At 33.3% G+C, this 11043-nt stretch overlaps 1 protein-coding gene across 6 annotated transcripts in view; it reads right to left on the bottom strand.

Annotated features, from left to right (window-relative positions):
- Nucleotides 1–695: 695 nt before the first annotated feature.
- LOC111707262 (protein abrupt) overlaps nucleotides 696–11043 on the bottom strand; it is a 22037-nt gene continuing 11689 nt past the window's right edge. Inside the window, exons 5-13 of one of the 6 annotated variants that reach the window (XR_002766399.1) lie at nucleotides 7672–7730; nucleotides 7383–7470; nucleotides 6076–6129; nucleotides 5388–5955; nucleotides 3292–3406; nucleotides 2907–3129; nucleotides 2482–2663; nucleotides 1004–2359; nucleotides 696–907 (exon numbers count right to left, since the gene is read on the bottom strand). Coding sequence is in view for 4 of the 6 variants with exons in the window: in XM_023480335.1 (XP_023336103.1) it covers nucleotides 1921–2359; nucleotides 2482–2663; nucleotides 2907–3129; nucleotides 3292–3406; nucleotides 5388–5955; nucleotides 6076–6129; nucleotides 7383–7470; nucleotides 7672–7730 (1728 nt within the window). In the remaining 2 variants the exon portion in view is untranslated. Of the gene's footprint in view, nucleotides 2360–2481; nucleotides 2664–2906; nucleotides 3130–3291; nucleotides 3407–5387; nucleotides 5956–6075; nucleotides 6130–7382; nucleotides 7471–7671; nucleotides 7731–11043 lie in introns of all 6 variants that reach the window. The other 5 variants (XR_002766400.1, XM_023480335.1, XM_023480360.1 and 2 more) reach the window with 5 other exon arrangements.

Raw genomic sequence — 11043 nt, 5'->3', positions numbered from 1 at the left:
GTTAAACTACAGGGTGATTATAGGACATCAGGAACATATAAAGAATAACACGTTATTTGCATTTTTGGTGTGCTAATTTTTAGCAAAATGGTCTATACTAAAGGCCACAGTTTTATTGCATGCATTTTTTAGAGTGGGTTGCTAGGGAATCCTTCTTAAAAGGAGGTTTAAGGAGAACATTTTGGCACTAGGCTATAGTTATTGTACTTAAAAAGTGTCCAGGGCGACATGTTTATGTAGTTTAAAAAAAACACTGATATAATTTTGATTTCCCTGGACATGTTTGATTGTTTCACATCCATACAATCCTCAACTTTTTTTTACAGTGTAATGTGTCACGGAAATAACGAGATTCATTCAAAATTTGAAACAAATAAATAAATTTGTATGGCGGTAAAAATATTCAAATATTTGGAAGAAAAATATTTTTAAAAATAGCATTCGACAACTTCAAATGCTCAAAAATCAGTCTTTATAAACTTAGCGTTGACCAATCATACATGGAAGGGGGGGGGGTGGTCTCAAGGAACCTATACAGGAAGGAATTATGATTACAGGGATTGTATGCTAAATCTATTTACACTCTCTATAGTGAACATAAATGAAATCTGCATTGTTTTTTTCGATGATATTTTTGTAAATCCTTCAATTATTTTTGTTGTCAATTCTAATGTGTTATCATTAAAAAATTTCAGTTAAGAAGTACATGATGTATTGTATATATGGCACATTGAGAATTTTATAGAGTCGATATAAAGGAGTTTTGAGGGAGGAGGAGGAGGAGGAGGAGGAGGATCTGAAGATGGAAGGGGGTGAGGTAGAAAACATAAAAATAAGAGTTCCAACAAATTAAACCCTTTTAAACGTTTATAAATCTGACTGTACACATACAATAATAATTTCAGAACTTAGCAAAAGTAGATAAATTTTCAATTTTGTAATTATGCATGTTTTTAATTTAAAAATTTTAATTTACAAACTACAATATTGAAAAGTGTAAAACTTTTGGCATTCTTCTTACATATTAATTACTAGAGGGGATACCCTGTTATGGTTGCACAATTAAAAATTGTTGAAAAAGTAAATTATGAAAATTACTTTTTGTTCAACTTGTTACAAATATCTAATTCTCCTTGAATCACCGGTAGTACTGGTTATCACAAATTAAGACTATTTTTGCATGAAAAGAGTTATTGCTATCAAATGTGATGTGATAAGGTTTGGCTAAAGGTTACAAACACCGGAGTAAACATGATCATAAAACTACTACAACTGGGAAAAGAAGGGGAAAAGTAAATTTTCTCTAATTTTAAAATATCACAAAACGTGGATCTCTCGACTTATTGCTTTGAATTACCTCAGACCGGTTTTTGAACCGGGTTCATTAAGTACAATGTGACTATTACATATGTTTATAATTACAAGATATAACTAGGGGGGGGGGGGGTAAAAAAGATGCAACAGTTAATGTAGGTTTCTATAAGGATATTCTAACATATTAGCACCTACAGGTTTATTATGACATCAGTATTCTGATGCTTTCTATGAAAATAGAAAAAATTACATATTTTTACATAATTCCAATTAAAAATCGCTGAAATAATAAATGGCACTGAATAAGTTTGAGCTTTAAAGGTGCTCTCTCGCGGGTTGTATTTTTAACCCGACTGGAACTTAAACAAATTTTGTCTATTTTACATGTTTAGAAATAGAATGAAACATCAAGGATAAAAATGATATATTTTTGCGACATTTCTTCTCTCCGTTCGTTGATATCTCTCCGCTCGTTTAAATATCTCCGTTTAATCTCTCCGCAGTTAGAACAGATCCATTAATATGACAAATTTGTTAATTTACAATGTTTATATATATATATATATATACTGATATATCTATAGGTTGGGATGAGTCTATACTTGTCTAATGGTCTCCATTGTTTCCTGTAGTGATCCCTATACCAGCACTGGTTGGTCTGGTATCTCCGACCTCGCTGATATCATCATTCTCCGCATCCGAACCTAGTTCTCCTTCATCCTCTCGGTCAGATCCATACCTGTCATCCTTGCCATTCATAGGGATAAGTCCTGCAGCTGCGGCAGCAGCTGCCATAGCCGCCGCTCTGGCGGGACTGTTCTGGAAGTTTAGAGCAGCGGCGGCAGCTGCAACATTACCATCAGCTGCTGCTATCATGGATAGGTAGGTGTCGAGGAGAGCCGATCCTCCCATACCAGGGAAATCCTTAGGGTTGGGGTGTCGGAGCCCTCCCATCAGAGGGAATGAGTTGATGGGATGGGAGTTTGGAGAAGAGAAGGGGGAGGAGGAGTAGGGAGATGACATCGGTACCCTGAGATAAGAATAGCTTAAAAACATTTGTAAACTCATCCGCTTGGGAAAATTTAAACGACAGGGTGTCCCATAAAAACGCATTCAAGAACATGAGGTTAAAATTGCGACACCCTGTGAGTAATTAATTGAGCTTACCGAAGGTCTTCAGGATCTGTGTTCTCCCTGTCTCTCCCCAGACTGAGATGAGAAGGATGAAGAGAGGGTGGGAGAGGGAACTGGTTTGATTGATGGATTGACAAGCTGTTGTCTAGCTTGGGCAGGTCAGATCGTCTCGGTGCAGTCGGCGAGGCGCGCGCGGCAAGTTCACTTGCAGAAACCTAGATAAAAGTCTAGGTTAGTTAAAATCAAATAGTTTTTAATTTAAAACAGTGTTAATTGTTATATACATATCTATATAATTTTTAACACAATAAAATAAAAATACTGAAAAATTACCAATATCAGAATATTTATAGATAATAAGATCTTAGAGTTAGCAAGAACCCAGCAAAATGGCCGGGAGGATTAAAAAACCTTGATATCCCTGAAATATTCTGAAGTTGGGAATAGATTAGAAAAACCTTTACTCCAGCTTTTGAAAGAAGTTTGCTTGCAAGATCTGGGTCGAAGGGCGACGGCATCGGTAGTACAGGGAGATCTTTGGTACTGATCCCACGGTGCTGTCGTGACATATGCGAGTGCAGCGAGTTCCTCGACTTGGCGACAGTTCCACACAGGACACATCGGTATCCAGGGCAGATTGTGTGCTTATCCTCCATGTGCGTGCGCAAAGTGTGCGCAGACCTGAAAAAAATATTTTTTGAAACATTTGGTTCATGATCATTGATCATTATTTATACAATAGTACACGTACATTTTTATAATTGTACAAGGCGGTGTCTATATTTAAAGACTAGATCTTGTACATGGTTTCAATATTAAAATGTATATTTAAAAAAGTTGTACCTGTAAATTTTCCCGCATTTAGGACAGGGTCTGGGATCCGTTGCGCGCACGCGCATCATCTCAAGCTTCCCGCCGACTGAAACAGGGGCGGTTAACTCCGACAACAAACCGCCGACTGAAACAACAACCGTCGCACTTCAAAACCGCCGTCTGGCGTTTACTTCAAAAACTTCTTGTTCTTTATATTTTATGTACTTTTTGCCGTTTAATCTACAGTTTCAGGTACAGTTTTTTGTACAGTTTTATGTACAGTTTTACGTACAAGATGGAATGCACTGTTTGAAAAACTAGAACAAGAAGTTGAGGAAGTACTCGAGATATCAGGCCAAAAACAATCGAAAGAAGAAGTTTAAAAACATAACATTTAGCTGAACAAACATGAATCCTAGAATCTCAACCTTTACAATATACTTTAATATTCTACATGATTAAAAATATTTAAAAAAAACATTTAAAGGAATTGTAAACGCAATTTCAAATAACCCTCCATATTGATAGAGTGGAATGTCTAATTCACAACGGTACCCTTTATAGCTTTGTCTAATCAAGTATGCATTAGATATCCATGTTTTTTTTATTTTTATTTTTGAGGTTTCTACATAAGGGTCACTTACAATTACAGCAGTAGGTCCCTTTAAGCCTAAGTTAAGGTTTTTTATTGACAGAATGGTAATATTTCTTTTATCTTAAGATTTGATTGCATGAATTTAATTTTTCTGTAATCTACCATTTTTTAAATATAAGTTAACAGTATGGATGAATATATTAATGATTGAATAGATAAATATAAGTTAACAGTATGGATGAATATATTAATGATTGAATAGATCTCAGTTTATAAAGAATATATTGAAGCGGACTATTGCCTCTGCACTCTTTGAAGTTCAAGTCAAAGAAAGATTTGAGATTTAAATAGCAAAGAATAGAATTGAAGGGATTTCAATGTGAAATGTAAAGAGGAAACACGCCAGTTAGTCAGATAGATAGATAGTTATATGGATTTATGCCAGAAACTTTTATTTCAAATTTTACATTTTTTGATCAATTATTTGATAATCAAAAAAAAAATTTTAATTGAAAAACGTTTTTTTGAATTCATGATAAGATTTATTTTTTTTGTAATTTACAAATTTTTCTTTAGTTTTGATAAACCATCTATTTGTACAAAAATATTTTTTGAATAAAATTGTTGCAGAGAAACTGTTTGAAATATGTAGATAAATAAAAGTATTTAATTCTAAACAGCTCTCCCNCCAGCCTCTAATAGAAAAGTTAACTTGCTCAAAGTACTTGGGAATAGAAATTTTAAAGTAGATTCCAGACTTTTCCATTTTCCATTTCTGCTGGTTTTCTGGCAAACATGTTTTCATGTAGTAAGGAGGAGGATGTACAAGAAATGAATACAAACGCCATGTTCCAGCAACACTGCAATATTTTCTTTAGAAATCCACAAAATTCTTATTCAAAATCAAAAAAGTTTAAAAGCAAAAAATGTTTTTTAAGAAAATTATTTTTTCTCTGTCCTAGCCTTTTTTTGGCTGGCAAAAGTTTTTGTGTTTTTATTAATTTATCATTTTTTCTGGGATTTGGCGTTCCGCTTTCTTATTGAATTAGATTTAGAAATATTATATTCGTTTCAAAACTTGAAATATTTCCAAGATGAAAAATTATATTTATCCGAAAACAATTAGTGCACAGTGCTTTTAAACTTTTTCCCTAATAGAATTTGACAATGTGAATACAATAATATATGCTTGAAAAGTAAATAGAAAGTCATAGTTTCAAGATTTAAAAAGTTTGGATTCTAGGATTAGGATTAAAATGTTATGACGCATTAAGTTCAGCTATCAATATATGTACACTGTACATACTGTGGCACACTAAAGACCGAACACTTAAAGGGACTGTACATAAACTATGTAAGGTGACTATAATCGTCCGTTTAAGGACGAATTTAAACTATTTATAATATGTAACAAAGCTAGCGAGATCACTTTATCATACCAACCACCATTTCAAAATTTATGCACAATCCCTAGTAGCAACATTATTCATTCAAATTAACAATTACGTTTTCGATGGCAATCAAATCTTACTTGTCGGGTTAGCAGCATGGCTTTGTAGTCCTACATGTGTGGTAGAAGGACCGGGTAGGGTCGGGATAGATAGATTAGACTGTCCCTGCCCTAGACCCAGGAAGGAAGGAAACCCAGCCTGCCGGTACAACGCCTCAAGACCAGGCGGGAACAGAGGGTTGGGGTGATGTTCAATATCTCGACCCATCTCGGACTTGATGGTGTCCAAGCTGGCTGAGCCGGGTCGCTCGCTACCGGTCGTGTCGCTCGCACTGTCACGACTGTCGCTCTTCTCAAGTGCTTGACTGAGCAGGGATTTGTCGGTAATGTCGTATTTGTCGAACTTGTGGCTGCTAGATTCGACATTGTCGCTTCGCGGAGAGATTGGTCGCTGCCACGGTTCCCGGTCACCATTGTGACGAGAATGGTCCGATGGGGATTGACGACAGGGGAGAGGAGGAGAGGACGAGTGGGGACCGTTGAGTCCGTTATTGTGACGAACTCGTTTAAGTCTAGGAGAGTAGTCCTCAGCATCCATCTGCTCGAGCTGCTCGGGGTTCGTCTGGCAGGTGGGGGGAGACAGGGAGGTCTAGATAATAATAATAATAATAATAATAATAATAATAATAATAATAATAATAATAATAAAATTAAAAATAATAATAAAAATAAAAATAAGAATAACAACTGTAGATAAGTTATAACTTACAGAAGAAGTTTTTTGGCATTGATCTTTCAAAGGATGGTCTGAGAGCCCCTTTATCTAAAAATTATCATTAATTATTAATTAAATCATGAATACATTATCTCATTAATTAATTAAAATTGTAATTAACTATTATTTTGAACAATGCTTTTGGATTTAATTACAAATTGCATTTTATAAAAACTAATAGAAAAAAATCTACTGAATGATTTTAGTTTTAATTGATTTTAAAAATAAACTAGTTAAAAATAAGAAAAAGAAAAGAATTTAATCAGGACAAAAAATACATGATTCACTGCAGGGTTTTGCACTGTAAACTCCAGTTAATTTTAAATACCCGGGCCTGATCGACTTTTAACAAACTAAAGCAAGCTGTACAGTAATATAAACAAACTAAAGGCAAAACAAGACGGTATACACCAAATGAATCATCCCCTTCTAGTAAAATTCATTTGAAGACTACTGAGAGAAAACGGAAAGGAAAAATGAAGGATTAAATAGATCAGTTTAAGTTAACAGTATGGATGAATATATTAATGATTGAATAGATAAATATAAGTTAACAGTATGGATGAATATATTAATGATTGAATAGATAAATATAAGTTACCAGTATGGATAAATGAAGAATTGAATAGATAAATATAAGTTCACAGTATGGATAAATGAAGAGGATTGCATAGATAAATATAAGTTAACAGTATGGATGATTATATTAATGATTGCATAGATAAATATAAGTTAACAGTATAGATGAATATATTAAAAATTTAATAGATAAATATAAGTTAACAGTATGGATGAATATATTAATGATTAAATAGATAAATATAAGTTAACAGTATGGATGAATATATTAATGATTGAATAGATAAATATAAGTTAACAGTATGGATGAATATATTAATGATTGAATAGATTAAAAATAATTAAGTTAACAGTATGGATGAATATATTAATGATTGAATAGATAAATATAAGTTAACAGTATGGATGAATACATTATTGATGAATTGAATAAAAGATGAATGGAAGAAAGGATACATTGACTTTAAGAAAGGATGAAAGCATGAATGAAAGCATGAATGAACGCATGAATGAAAGGAATAATGAAAGAATGAATGAAAGGATGGATGAATAAAGAGATAAATAATGAATGAATGACTGAATGAAAGGATTAATTGATTTGAAAGGTATCAGATGTCCTGAGAAGACTAAGAAAGGAAGAATGTAAGAAAGAAATAATAAATGAAAGAATGAAAGTAAGGATGAAAGTAAGGATGAATGAAAGAATGAATGAATGAATTAACCTGTAAAGTTTCAGCAGTCCTGAGAAAACTCTGAATATTGTCCTGGGCAACCTGGACTTCGCCGTGGTACATAAAGTTCAGCAGACATCTAGATAGATAGATAGATAGATATATAGATAGATAAATAGATAGATAAATAGATAGATAGATAGATAGATAGATAGATAGATAGATAGATAGATAGATAGATAGATAGAAAGATAGAAAGATAGAAAGAGAGAAAGATAGAAAGATAGAAAGATAGATAGATAGATAGATAGATAGATAGATAGAAAGATAGATAATTTACCTGAGGTCGTCTTCTGCGACATCTCTTAAGATAACAATAGGATGCTGACAAGGGTTGTTCTAAAATAAATAAATATCAATTACATTGTTACTTTTGTAGTTCATAATTGTAATAATTGTAATTATTGTTTTGCTCAGATAATTATGTAATCTAGCGATTGTATTATCATGTTATTGTACTTGAAGTTGTGATCAGTACATATAATTGTAATTGTAATGATTGTAATTATCATTGTAGTCAATATGTATCTAATTATTAATTTTTAATTGTAGCTTATGTTGTAATTATTATTGTGCAATTTCAGTTGATGTTGTAATTATTGTCATGTAATTGCAGTTGTAATTATCATTATGCAATTGTAATTGATATTTTAATTATTATGTAATTTTAAGATTTAGGTTTTTTTAAATGAACCTAATTATTGTATGTAAATAATCTGTCATTAAATTGTCACTTTATAAACATTAATTTTTTTCTACATATATCATTTTCTAAATTATATATCTAGCAATTATTTGATTTACGGATGCATGCATAGAGGAGTAGATAACCACGAAATAAGGGGGGGAGGTGAACTGGCTCCCAGGAAACACTACATAATTTTGGGATGAGGTTCGGCGCTTAAATCGGGCAAACATATTTAGACATACATCAATTTGAATAAACAGCTGCCCAACACATTAAACATAATGCCTAGATCCGAGGCGCTGTAGTAGGTTACAAATAGCAGAATTAACAATGCTAATTAACGGGAATACAGAATATTAAAGAATGGGGTAGAGTGTAAATAAATAAAAACGTGTTATTGCTAATTTCTATAGATGGAAGAGAGTTTTATAACGCGGTTTCCCTTTAAAAAAAAAAAGCATGATTCAATAATCTTTTATTGCATGTGGAATTAGAACCATACCTTAATAACAGTGATCATACACTCTTTTCTTTCAGGTATGTAGAACGATAGTTATCAAAATCTTATCGACATTATTGTCACATCTAAATCAAAATCTTATCGACATTATTGTCACATCTAAATCATATCTTATCGACATTATTGTCACATCTAAATCATATCTTATCAATATCATATCTTATCAGATCATATAATAATATAATAGTAAACGCGCGTATCCTGTATTCCCGGAAGGGAGACTCAATCCACCAGCATTTAATTGATACTAGAAATAGTTTGTTTGGTAATTCGCTGGCGGAAGGAGTTAATCCGGACTCATGGCTCAAATTTGGTCGTGATACCCGACGTTAGGCCTAAACTATGTCAGGCTGAAAAGCCTTGATCTAGACGGGATCGTGATGGCGTACCCCAGCTAGATCGAGGAGCCCACGGGACTTCCCTAGCTCCTTGAATTGAATTGAATTGAAATTGATTAATTAAACATGGATAAGATTTTAATATTGTAAAATTTGTTGAAAAGATTTAGATATTTAGGATTAAAAAAACAACTGTTTAAGCCAAATTATTTGTATTGAATTGCCTCATCGATTGTTAATTAGATAATTCCCCCCCTATTCTAATAATAAAATTGATTATGCAAATATCTGTGTGCAGAGCCACATTTTATTTAATTTTGAAAGTCATTTTCTCCCCGCTCGGATTCTTTGTATAATCAGTTTTCAAAATGAAGAAAACTTTTTTGTCGTAATTGAATAGGATTAGATCTGAGAGGGGTTTCAGTTAAAATGACAGAAGATATGACACTAACACTAAACTTCAATCAGAGCCGTGATATCAATCTTTATATAGATCCTGACTGGGTTAATTAAACCTGGATTTCGTTTCAACAAAGAAATATTTCGTAAAAAAATCGCCTTTCTCCTTCCACCCATTTTATATATCTTTTTATCTATTAAAAATTCTTCATTTCTCTATCTTTGTTCTTCTTGTACCCAATCAGGTGATTACCCCACCCCCTCATCTCATGAACCCCTCCCCCCTTGACATTATGAAGACAAGGAACACTATTTCACTTCTCCTTCCTCTCCTTTCTCTCCTTCTCCTCCTTCTCATCCTTCTCCTTCTTATACTCCTTCTTATACTCCTTCTCCTCCTTCTCCTTCTTATACTCCTTCTCCTCCTTATCCTTCTTATACTCCTTCTCCTCCTTCTATCCTTCCACCTCAAACCTCCTTCCACCTCAACCATCCTTCCACCTCAACCCTCCTTCCACCTCCACCATCCTTCCACCTCTACCCTCCGTTTCCTCCTTACCCCTGAAATCAAAGTGTCCTGGTATTCTCTTTTCTCTCCAGGTTTAAATATCGGAGTTCTGTCCTGAACCTTCTCTCAAACAATATATACATACAGATACTCAATATACAATCCTTTATTTTCAAACCAGGTAAACCAGCTAGATATATAGCTTGCACTGTACTAGCTTGCATTACGCAGACGCTACAAAAATATCTTAATATTTTGTCAATTACTTTTAAAGTTTTTAAAGTCTATTTAAGTTAGAAACTAGCGCCTAGCTTGTAGTTCTAATATAGAAATGTCTACATATAGCTACAAAAAAGTAAAAGTGAGGCACTGAATTAGATGTTCATATGATTTTTAATAGATAGCTTCTGATTTATTTGCATGATCATGGTAACTATCTATGCACGAATATTTATGTAGTCAGCTAAACATATTTGAACCACTTGGATTATATATCTATCCTATTCTAAACATATTTGAACCATTTGGATTATATATCTATCTTATTCTAAAATAGTTGTCCCTCCATTCACTCTCCAACCACTTGTGTTTCTATCATCTCAGAATCAAGGTTTAAACCTTTTAAAAATTCTCTTCCACTGATGTCCTCAGGGATGGTTTAGAATCTGATAGTATTCTCCGGGTCCCCCTTGATATCCAAGTATCCTAGCATCCTGGTTTAACTGCTGACCGTCCTATCATCATCCATCCCAAGGATAAAATCACACTTCAAGTCAGAGAAATAAATTTCTATATTCATAAAATTTCGAGCATTTTGTTCCATTGTATTCCCCCCCCCTGCTCCCCCTCAACTTCCTTCAGTCTATCTATCTGTGTATCTCTATAAGTAAAATCTATCTATCTATCTATCTATCTATCTATTTATCTATCTATCTATCTATCTATCTATCTATCTATCTATCTATCTATCTATCTATCTATCTATCTATCTATCTATTTATCTATCTATCTATCTATCTATCTATCTATCTATCTATCTATCTATCTGTACAAAGTTAGTATGTTGGCTGGATAATGGATCCATGATTTTGAAATCTTGGCACTCAACCTTTTATAGAATGATTTCCAAAATTTTGGTCTATTCAGATACAAGTTCTCTGTATAAACTTTATGGTATTGTCTGTAAGACGAGCACCCCC

Source organism: Eurytemora carolleeae, unplaced genomic scaffold (assembly GCF_000591075.1).
Source record: "Eurytemora carolleeae unplaced genomic scaffold, Eaff_2.0 scaffold39, whole genome shotgun sequence".
Taxonomy (NCBI): Eukaryota; Metazoa; Arthropoda; class Copepoda; order Calanoida; family Temoridae; genus Eurytemora; species Eurytemora carolleeae.
This window is presented reverse-complemented; position numbering and strand designations above follow the sequence as displayed.